This window comes from Neolamprologus multifasciatus, chromosome 10 (genome assembly GCF_963576455.1).
Source record: "Neolamprologus multifasciatus chromosome 10, fNeoMul1.2, whole genome shotgun sequence".
NCBI lineage: Eukaryota > Metazoa > Chordata > Actinopteri > Cichliformes > Cichlidae > Neolamprologus > Neolamprologus multifasciatus.
The window spans coordinates 18,700,779-18,712,443 of record NC_140448.1 but is presented as its reverse complement, the minus strand read 5'-3'; the positions used below and the strand labels follow the sequence as shown (position 1 = coordinate 18,712,443).

The following is an 11,665-nucleotide window of genomic DNA, read 5'->3' as shown; positions in this document are numbered from 1 at the left end:
CGTGTGTGGCTTGTGAGTAAAAGCTCAATAACTGTTAACTGTTAAAGTACGTTTGTTCCTTTTATTTCAGATGTAGAATGTGTAAAAACTATGGAACATGACTTAGTGGTTCAAAGATGTGATGCTCAAAAATGACCCTCCAGCATTTACTGACGCTGAACAAAAGAAAAACAATATGTGAAATTAAAATGCAAAGAAACGCTGAAATTGCACTGATTGCACTGACACATTCAGTAAAAAACTTTATTTTGTGTATTCTTTCAAGCTTCACAGAGTGAACAGCCACTGCTAATCACAGTGTTCTACTTTAAATAAATAAAAGTTAAAACCAGGCTTAGCGCCAATATCCTACTGTGTAAAGGTCACAGGCCAGGTGCCTGTGTTTTATTCTCTCTTTCTGTTCCTCTCTGAACCCTGCCACACCCAAGTGTTACAAAGGTCTCCCAATAAACCAAAAGAGAGATCCAACACAGCTGCTGGCTAAACAAAGTAGCCAAATGGAAGCCTGATCTTCAGCCATCGTTTGCTTTGGTGACACATGCTTTGTGATATCTATCTATCTATCTATCTATCTATCTATCTATCTATCTATCTATCTATCTATCTATCTATCTATGTATATATATATATATGTATATATATATATATATATATATATATATATATCCACGAGCACCTGGCAGCACAAATGAACCAGCTGCTAGTTGATGAGAGACACCCGGAATGGCTAACCGAAGGCCAGACAGTCGTGATCCTCAAGGATCCGCAGAAGGGACCGGTCCCCTCCAACTACCGACCAATAACCTGCCTCAGCACCATGTGGAAGCTCCTGTCAGGCATCATAGCGGCTAAGATAAACAGGCACATGGGTCAATACATGAGAGTTTTTAAATTCTTTTTCTCGTTTGGCTTTCGGCGAAGGCAGTCGCACTTTTCTCCTCTCCTCCTTCCCCTTATCTTCCCTGCTTAGCCTCTTGTGTCCTTGTCTTGTCTCGTGTGTATTACGTTCCCTGGAACACTCTCTCACAGTCTGTTCTCTAAAACCTAAAGAGAATTATGGATTTGATCAACTGGTCTCTGAATGCTATTGACACCCTCTTTTCAACGAGATGTCTGGGCTCGGGAGAGCCCGAGTGTCCTGGAGGTACTTTCCCTGCCGGATACACGATAGACGGGTGGCAGAAATGGAGGATCGTGTGCCTGGCGGGACTGTCGATCGAGGACGCTGAAGATATATACCTATTCGGAACCCTGATAACAGGGTTCTTGCTGATCGGAGCTGGCTTGGCCCTGGCTTATCGGAGAATTAAGAAAGCGGAACCGGCTGTTCAAACCCCCCCAAGGCTGCCCGCTGGGATTGAAACGATGGGACGAGGTGCGACTTCTCAGAATGGGCTCACTGAGTGCAGCATGGTTAGATCTTGGAGAAGCTTACGGCTGCCGTGAATACTCAGAATAAGACCTCTGAGCGTACATTGGATTACATCAAGGAGAAATCGACTCAGAATAACATCTCTGAGAGAAAGTTGGATTACATCGTGGAGCAGCTCACTGCAGTCGTGAGTTCTCAGAATCGGCTCTCTGAGCACAAGAATGACAAGACCACGGAACGCAAGTTTGATAACATCATGGAGAAGCTTGCGGCTCTCCAACAGGAGATTGAGAGACCAGTGTCGGTGTCGGCGTGTTAAAGAGCAGCTTTGAAATTCTCATGAGTTGTTCGCACAAAAGAAAAATCACCATTTTATTGCGGCTATCCCTTCGGCGCCAGCTGTGGGCTCAAGGCTGGAGCCGAACAACAACACCCTGATAACGACTGTGTTTTTGACTGTTCTTCCCACTCTATGCAAGGCCACCTGGGTTGGCTGGAAGACTGTTTACTTAGCCTGGTAGGGCGAAGGACACTGTCTCAGCTGAACTCTGGACACACACACATACACTTACACTGATAAGCACTCACTCACTCATACCCCAGGTGCAAGCTGTGTAAAGATGCTCCAGAGACAATGCAGCACATAACAGCAGGGTGTAAGATGCTAGCAGGCAAGGCATACATGGAACGCCATAACCAAGTGGCCGGCATAGTGTACAGGAACATCTGTGCCGAGTATAACCTGGAAGTCCCGAGGTCAAAATGGGAGATGCCCCCAAGGGTGATGGAGAATGACCGAGCTGAGACAGACGGACAAAATGGTGGTGGCTTACCAACCGGACATAGTGGTGGTAGACAAACATGAGAAGACGGTCGTAGTGATTGATGTAGCGGTTCCGAATGACAGCAACATCAGGAAGAAGGAACACGAGAAGCTCGAGAAATACCAAGGGCTCAGAGAAGAGCTCGAGAAGATGTGGAGAGTGATGGTGGTCCCAGTGGTAATCGGAGCACTAGGTGCAGTGACTCCCAAGCTAGGCGAGTGGCTCCAGCAGATCCCAGGAACAACAGCGGAGATCTCTGTCCAGAAGAGCGCAGTCCTGGGAACAGCTAAGATACTGCGCAGGACCCTCAAGCTCCCAGGCACCTGGTAAAGGACCTGAGCTTGAAGGATTGACCGCCCACAGGGGCGAGTGGGGAATTTTTTTGTTTTATATATATATACACATATGTATATATATATATTTTAAATAAAGGAGTCAAGGTTGTTGATTTAGCTAAGAAGAATTTTATTAAAACTATTATTATTAGCAGTAGTATTACTATTATTTTGTTAATTTCCAACACATTTGAATTTACAATGGCAATATAGAACAGCAAATTAAGCATAGACACATATTTGAACAATTTCACTCACTTAAGAAATAAAGAAATGATAAACTTATTTTTAAAACACACACACACACACACACACGAACTGCACAAACCAACCAAGCAAATACACAAAGAAAACCAACCAGTATCTGTGAAATACAAACACATATGTACTTTGCAAACTGCTGTGGTGTTACAAACATAAATATACTAAGAGGACCTTGGTTACATACTTTTTAAAAGGGTCTAGACATGGGATCCTTGGAGCATCACGCACACATAAATATACACTAAAGAGGTCCTTGGTTATATGCTTAACAAAAAATGGACCAAACATGGGCTATAATCTATTCAAAAACTTAAAAAAATCATTGAGAAAAATTTGTGACAAACGCTCATTATCAACTTCCAGAAAATAAAAAAATAAAAGAAAGGAGCATAGTGTAGAACATATTTGAATATTTTAACATTTTGAAATACATTTTAAACACATGAATATACAGACATTTGAAATAAAGTTATCCTCACATGAAAAACTCTTTTCTATTTGCACACACAGTGAAACTGTGAAAAGGAAGACAAAGTTTCACCTGGGGCAGTATTGGATCTATCTGTAGTTTCAGTCTCAGCAGAAACTCTCTTAAGCAAATATTACAGGTCATGCAAAACACACGCACACACGAACACACTGAACAATCACACCAACCAAATGCATGTAAAATGAGAGCTGACTCTTCCTGGTCATTGTCAGTGAAATGACAGACCACATTTTAACAGCAGGTTTCAGTGAAACACAACACCACGCAACCAGCCAAGAGCTAATAAGAGGACGACACACAGGTGTTTTCAAATTCACATAATGCCAAGAATTTAGTAGAAATATTTTCCCAGTAAAAATCTTAAAAGAATAAAGTTATTTGTTTAGTCTATTTTTTTAAGCAAAACAAAAGGATGTGAATAAACATATCAGCTAAAAGCAAAGCAAAAGATTAATATTTGTACAGCATCTTCATCTCGGAGTCTTTCAGTCGGATTCACGCTGTGGTTTCCGGTAAAAAAAAGTAACACGCATACAGACAAAAACTCACACACAAAAATCATTTTCCTTTCATCCTTCAGCATTAATTCAGACGTAGTCTTTCTTGTCATATCCTGCACCTGCATTAATGCTGCGTGGGGCCGAGTACCCCATCCTGGGTGGCAGATATTTCTTTTCTTTCGGTGGGCAGCTAGTGCACAACATCGCCCCTCCGATCAGGAACACTCCGGCTGCAGCCCAGCCTATGTAGAGCGACGCCCCTATCTCCCTCCTTTGAGCGCTGATCACAAGAGGGTTGTAAAAATCAGTGATGATAACTTGGGCAGTCCAAGAAACAGGGATGAGAACCAAGAGGCCACTGAGGATGAAGAAGACTCCTGCAATGATCATCACTTTGGCTTTGCTTCCTTCCTCTTCAATGCAGTTGGTGCACTTGGCGCCGACTATGGAGATCATGATACCCAGCACTCCGAGTATAATGGCAATAACCATCATTGCTCTGGACGCCTGCAGTTCCGGAGTCAAGGCCAGCAGCGAGTCGTAGACCTTGCACTGCATTTGACCTGTGCTCTGGACAACACAGCTCATCCACAAACCCTCCTGGATGATCTGAGCAGTGACAATGTTAGCTCCGACAAATGCACTCACCTTCCACATTGGTAGGGCACATGTTAATATGGCTATGAGAAAACCAATGACTCCAAAGGCAATGCCCACGATCTCCATACCCATCGACATGTTCGCTCTCGTGTGTGGTGACAGAACGAAATCCAAAAAGCGAGTCCACAGTGTCCAACAAACTGAGTCCCTCAGGTGAGTCTTTGGTGAAAAGGATTCTGCTTTACTGTCAGGTGCTTATTGAAGTGTGAGCAGCTGTATGAGGGTGTGGCGTAGCTTTAGGATGCTGCTACAGAAACAAGATATCTTTATACCTCGAGAGAACAAGGAGGAGTCCTCTGGTGTTGATGTCAGCGAGAGGCTGTCTTCACATATACACAGAACAAATACACACATGTGAACATACAGTGGAGGAGGGGAGCTTGAGGCAGAGCAAGAGAGCAGTGATGTGATGGAGGCAAGGTGTGGCTGTGGTTTGTGGGGGATGGGCAAAGGTAGTTCTCTCTTAAATTCCAAGAACTATGTAAAACATTTCACCTGTTTTCTCCCAGGAACTGATTTCACCATCACATGGGTGGACTCACACATCCCTTCATACACGTCACAATCTTATACACAAACACATTACACTTCATACATCAAGTTACTTTTGCAAAATGCTCAGTCTTTTGTACAAACCACTGTCGTTGTTGCACTTTTCTATAGCACTGTCTTATGTCTGTATAGTTCTGTTCTGTCTGGTGTTACATTGTTTTTTTATGTGTTGTTCCAGTTTTTGCACACTTGTACTTAATCTACTCCTGTGTTGATTGTCTTTTATATGTTATAAATATATATGTAGCACCATCGTCGTGGAGGTATGTTGTCGCCTTTCACTGTGTATTGTACGGCTGCACATGGTTGGAATGAAAATAAAGCCACTTGACTTGACTTGATGTGGGTGATTAAACTGTGACTGTACAAAGTAAAAATGAAGAAGACACCAAAACGAGGCACTTGACCTTCTAATTCACTGCATATGAATGAATGAAAAAAAAAGAGCATAAAAAAGTTACTGGCTAACTGTAAATGCTACTTTGCATTAAGTGATTAACATTACGGGGCAAAAAAAAAAAATCCTTTGACCTCAGGCTACTTCAAAAGCTTTGTTGTGAATCAGAAACGTAACCATGGTGAAAAATAACCCTCAGGTAATTATTTTGTTACTCCCTGGTTTCATTCATTCAGACGTTTAACGACAGTCAGGATTTAGTGTCTGGAAAACAATCCCAGAGCTCTTCTGAGAACCGGAATAACTGCATCAAGAACAAATATGAAGAGAGAGAAAACATAACAGTGCTGTTGTCTGACACCCTAAGCATACAGAGAGAGCGTGACCTTCTCAGTATCGGTTAGACTCTGACCAATCATTTCCCTGAAACACACACATGTCCACCCAAGAAAAAGCGAGCTACAAAAGCTCCCTATCACTTTGTAATTCAGAAAACAATTTATAGAATGAGTTCTGAAAAAGTATTATTTAAAAAAAAAAAAAAAAAGATAATGAAATGAACCGCCCTATGATTGAAATTTTAGCTGACCCCAAACTTTAGAGTGGAACTATGTGCTGTAATGCGATCTATATGGGTTTTAATGCGTGTTAGGAAAGTAGACTCATTACATTTTTTTAAGAATTAAAAAAATTTTGGTAGTGATTTTCTAATAACCTGTAAAAAAGAGAGATTTTATTACATATGTAAAAACACAGTTCACATAATAATTTATCCTGGTTATGGAAACTAAAACTTTTCTTTCAAATGCACAGCTCGTGATAATAACCTCAGTGACTTAACGTTTCTGCTGTACACACAACTGCATGTCAACAATATGCTGTCATAAACCAAAATAGGGCTCAAACATATAAAAACAAGACTGAAAAACATAAGGGAGCCTGTTTGCAGTTTCATCATGAACATCGGGATCAGATGTTTATGTATTACATCATCCTTTCATGGATGACAACTGCTATTATAACAGCTAACACCTGTGTTACCAAAAACAAATGCATGAGCATAAGCAGAACTGCAGCTGTTTTTCCCCCCAGTAATTTAAGATAAAGATATCCACCAAACAAATAGAAAAATACATGCTGATGGTGTTTCTATTACTGCATTACACCTTAGATGAACCACATTTATTCTCCTCACAAGTTTGCAGATTCAGATTAACGTCGGTATTTTCTTTAATACTTATTTAATGGGAATAGATTATTTTATCTATGGCCTTTATGTCTCATTACCAAGGAGTTTCAGTAGTTCCAATAAAAGCCTTTCCTGGATGTTGAAAGTTTACTCAGTGTGCTGATGAGCGGAGTCAGTCATGTGCTGTAATGGCGCAGCACAGGGTGGCTGCTCACATGCTAAAGGTCAGGATAATTTGACTATTCAAACCAGGAAAAAGTTGGTATCTGTGAAGGCACTGAATCAGACAATAAACAGAAGGGACTTTTTCCCAAATGACATCAGATTTCATGCGTGAGTTTCAGAAGAGACTCTGATGAATGTGTAATGAACTTGGTATATTTATTTATGTGACCTGTTGTGCTTTACTTAAAAAATGTTGTTAAAATGTTGTCCAGTGGACGTATTACGTATTATTCTTAGTTTCTTCTTCTTTCTACAGAATTTAGAAACCTGTTTACATGCACTCTTGTAGAACATTAAACAGTCAATCAACGTTAAACCAGTAGTTACTTGTAATTACTTTATTAACCTAAAGTATTTTAATCAAGTCAGATTCCAAAATAAAATATTTGTATTTATGGATCAAATGCATTATAAAAGTTGTATCAAAAATCAGATAATATTAAGATTTTTTGTCAAACACACAAAGGTGAATACATAGAAATGAAGGACATTAAGTAAAGTACAATACATGAAAGTTTGTCAGATTTAAAAATGGTAGGAATACAGAAACATCAAATGATAAAATACGGAAGAATGAACAAATAAAATTACTTACGTATCATTCTAATAAATCATACATTTGCCACCCTTTTGACCTTCGTTTGAAGCCGAGGGTGAGTTCCACTTTGCTCAGCTGCATGCTGTTTCACATCTGTAACTCAGCATGTCTGTTTTGTAAGAACGTCCAAAAAATCATCACATGAAACTTATTCCAGTTACGGTGTCTGTCTGCTTTGAATCTATGATAGTTTGTATATACAAAGTCATCAGTACATTGATCATTAGAATAACGACCATCCACAACAGACACTAATGCTATGAATGTTATATTATGAATAAATATATATAATATTTTTTTCTCTGCAAATGTTTCTTCACTGTGCTGTGACAAAGAATCACATCGTTTGCCATAACTGATCATGATCATGATCACAATTTCAATCTGCTCAGTTAGACTAAATATAGAGAATATGTAAACATTGTCCTAAAGAAACTGCAAATTCAGTGTCAAGACTATATAGACATTCTTGTCATCCTAAATATCGATAGATTTACGTACACCATAACATTTGTATCTGTTTAACTACATTTTTATAAAAATAGCATGAAATCCCCTCCAATCCTCTTTAGTTTTTGTCCTTTTCCACTCACACATAGTCCCTTCTAGTATAGGAGCTTTGAGCTGCCGACATCGGAGCGGCTGAGTATGCTGCACGACTCTGGGGCTGTATGTTATACTTCAGTGGTTTGTCTTCCTTTGGAGGGCAACTGCAGCAGAGGATAGCTCCCCCAGTCACCAGCAGGGCTGAGGCAGCCCATCCCACATACAGTGATGCCCCGATCTCCATCTTCTGCCCAGCAGGGACGATTGGACTGTAGAACTCGATGACAATGGTGTTTGCTGACCAGGAAACAGGCACTAGTTGAGCCAGACCTGCTATGATGAACGCCACTCCAGAAGAGATCATCACCTTGGCTTTAACCCCATCCTCCTCGATGCAGTTGGTGCACTTGGCTCCCACCATGGCAATGAGGAGAGCAATCAACCCCACTAGGATGGCAACAACTGTGAGTGCCCTGGCAGCCTGGAGGTCCTGAGGTAAAGCCAGCATCGAGTCGTAGATTTTACATTGCATCTGGCCCGTGCTCTGGACCACACAACTCATCCACAGACCCTCCCAGTACACCTGAGCAGTGACGATGTTGGCGCCAATAAAGGCCGAGACCCTCCACATTGGAAGGGCACAGCTGGTCACAGTGAGAGCCCACCCCAACACTGCCAGGGTGATGCCTGCCAGCTCAAGTCCAAAAGATGCCATGGTGCAACCACGCAGTCCTTTTTTATATTTTCTCTCCCTTTGTTTCAAGACAAGATAAAGTTTTTTCTCCCTTCTTATTTTCTTAAGTTCCTTTTCCTTGTGTTTGCTTCAGTGACTGTCACAAGCCTTTGTTATTTGGTCCTTTAATTTCCTCTTTTCTGCACCTTTCTCCAAAAGGTACGCCCTTTTCTGAAGCTGTAGCCACTGTAGCTCCTGCTGAATCCACTCAGTGTACTTCCTCCAGGGACTTTCTGCACCATGTATTTGTCCGTTCTTGAGCAGCCGTTGACCCTTATCTGTGTACCTTTTTATTATAAACTGGTGTGACCCACCTAGGGGATGACATCACTCGCCAAACTAAGCCAATCAGGTGAGTCCTGTGCATCGGCCTCATTTATCGCCTGGGTGTGTTGGCACTCGTTTGTGTGTTTTTTCAAATGAAGAGTGTTTTCATGGTTTAACCTTTTGCCCCTGGTAGCTCTAGGTGTGCCTGTTTTATTGCTGTTAATAGATAATGAGTGGCCAGGACAGACCTTGTTATGCAGTTGATAAGTGACCACACAGGAACGCATGCTGCATGCATGTAAGCGTTAGCATACATAAAGTGTGTGTGTGTACACAGAGTGGGAGAGACAGAGGAATAAAAAGAATCTGCACAGATTATTATATTTGACTTGATGTTTTTTTTTTCTTTCCATTTCCAGTTTTCTGTGTCACATTTTTATAGCCGCAGCTGACACACATTATTACAGTTTTAACACCAGTAACGCGTACCACAGTAGTTCCCGCAGGGTTAGAAATTCATAACTAGTTTCGCAGTAAAACTGAGTTAATGTCAAACTAGAAGCAGAAAGAATGTGTTGCTGTGTTACTATGCCTTGTGTGAACCTAATAGGTTGCTGTAAATTCTACTACTGAATGCTAGTCCGTTTCTACCAACAAGTTAATACTAGTACTATACATAGAAAAAAATTGTCCGGCTGTAATTATAGTCACAGTAATTAAAGTTACAGAAACATTTTTTTAAAGGACACGATTTATACAGTGCCAAATCACAACAGTTGCCTCAAGGCACTTTATTGTGTATGGGAGCCAATGAAGGGAAGCCAATATAGGAGAAATATGCTCTCTCTTCTAGTCCCTGTCAGTACTCTTGCTGCAGCATTTTGGATTGACTGAAGGCTTACAGTAGTTATTGTAAATTTAATTAATGGTTATTTACTGTAATCTAATTTGCAGTAATTTTTTTTTTACTGCATTTGTATGTACAGTATTTGCAGCATGTATTCATTTATAGTATTTTATTTTTCTATTTTATTTTACTGTATTTTAAATTATTGCACTGTTAATGTGGTTATTTTGTAATGTTACAGGATTAACATAGTTTGTCAAAACTGTCAAGACAGTTGAGCACTGTTAATCACATCTAACCCCCATCCCCTCAGAAAATTAGTCGTGAATGCCTAAAATGAATTTTAATTGTTGAAAGCACAAATTACAAGTGTGTATATACTTTAACCATTATGGTTAAAATTAAAAGGCAACAAAAATGCCAAACCAGAAGCGGCAAAAACGCAATGTGTTAAATTCATGAGGTGCACTTGAATTGATGTTGTATTTGAAGAGAGGAAAAAAAAGCAGTGGTACAAAATAAGCTAAAAATCCATCTGGCCCATCTGACATGCAACTGCTATGTTTGATGCTGCAGTGTTTGGTCTGATTTTAATCGGGTGGTTGCTAGATAACATGACGTGTAATCCAAGTTTTGTGGCTATAGGTTTGAATATTGTGCATAAGGTGTGGTTGGGGCTGAAGATATGTCTGTGTGCCAGTTTTGCTTGCTGACCTGATTTTGTAAAAAGAGGTCATGAGCAAACATAGGCTTATATCTATAGCTTATATCTGACTTAATATCTACAGTTATCTCATCATTAACTAAGCTAAAGTGAAAAATTGATGATGTATATATTGCTGTAGTTTTACAAATCATTCTGAGGGGAACATGAGTATCTGGACCACATTCATCATAATCCATCCAATAACTAGCAAATCAAAGTCATCATATAGCAGATAAAGTTCTAACATAAACCGTCTTTACTGTATTTCAGGTAGAGTTAATTTACTGAGTCCTAAGTAAACTTGTTATTCACTGGGCTTGGACACACAAACCTAGGTAAATGAATAAAGTCATCTTCAGATAGAAGTGATTTGTTAAAGCAGATAGACACTGCAGCACAGAAAAATCTTTAACTTACATCAGTTCTGATCAGAGAGCTAATAATTAGGGAGGAACTCTTTTTCTTAATGTGTTACCTTCAACAAGTTTTTCACAGTAACATCACACGTAACACAAGTAACAGTGGCGTCATGCAGAAAAATAATTTTAGTTATACAGTTCACATGTAAGCACAGTGTCTCTCTTTTTATTAGCATACTACACTGTGCTGTGCTTTTAAACGGAGTGAGGCAGACAGACTGAGGTAAATTACTTCTGAGTCGTGCTTAACGTGAAATAAGGATTTCTCTAATCTTTGATGACCCAGAAAAACTACATAATGAGGAAGAAGACTTCTTTACAACAAGACCTAATGGACTTACTGACCCGTGTCTCGATACCTTTGTCAAACTCATTGCTGATATCCCCATTGCAAGTATAATAATCTGCGGCGGAGTGGCGCAGTCAAAGTCCGGGCTTACATCAGATTGAGATGCTTTGACATGACCTTTAACGCCTTTGCCTAATGTTAAAATGTGTTTGACGATTCGAAACATTTAAGTGTGACAAAAATGTACTTGTTTCAAAACATGAAAATAAGGACTTATACAAAAGTACAGAGCAGTAAAGTATTGTGAAGAAACCTACTGTGTTCTTAGTATCAGTCACTGAGTCTGTATTTCTATGAAAGTGTCTCAATACTTTTGCCTACCTGATCACACTTTGTCTTGCATACGTGTACACTTTATCAAACTGTAATATGTGAAAAAAAGGTAACCCAGA

The 11,665-nt window shown here is 40.0% G+C and overlaps 2 protein-coding genes and 1 pseudogene across 2 annotated transcripts; 1 reads left to right on the top strand and 2 right to left on the bottom strand.

The window, feature by feature from the left end:
• Window positions 1-683: 683 nt before the first annotated feature.
• On the top strand, window positions 684-4,574 carry LOC146510076 (uncharacterized; annotated as a pseudogene).
• cldn3c (claudin 3c) lies at window positions 3,873-4,523 on the bottom strand. The gene has a single exon (XM_085174562.1). It carries the CDS (start codon window positions 4,521-4,523, stop codon window positions 3,873-3,875), a length of 651 nt encoding a protein of 216 aa, XP_085030688.1.
• A 220-nt stretch (window positions 4,575-4,794) lies between the features above and the next one.
• LOC146510075 (claudin-4-like) lies at window positions 4,795-9,896 on the bottom strand. Its single transcript, XM_085174559.1, has one exon. It carries the CDS (start codon window positions 8,665-8,667, stop codon window positions 7,996-7,998), a length of 672 nt encoding a protein of 223 aa, XP_085030685.1. The 5' UTR covers window positions 8,668-9,896; the 3' UTR covers window positions 4,795-7,995.
• Between the last annotated feature and the right edge of the window lie 1,769 nt (window positions 9,897-11,665).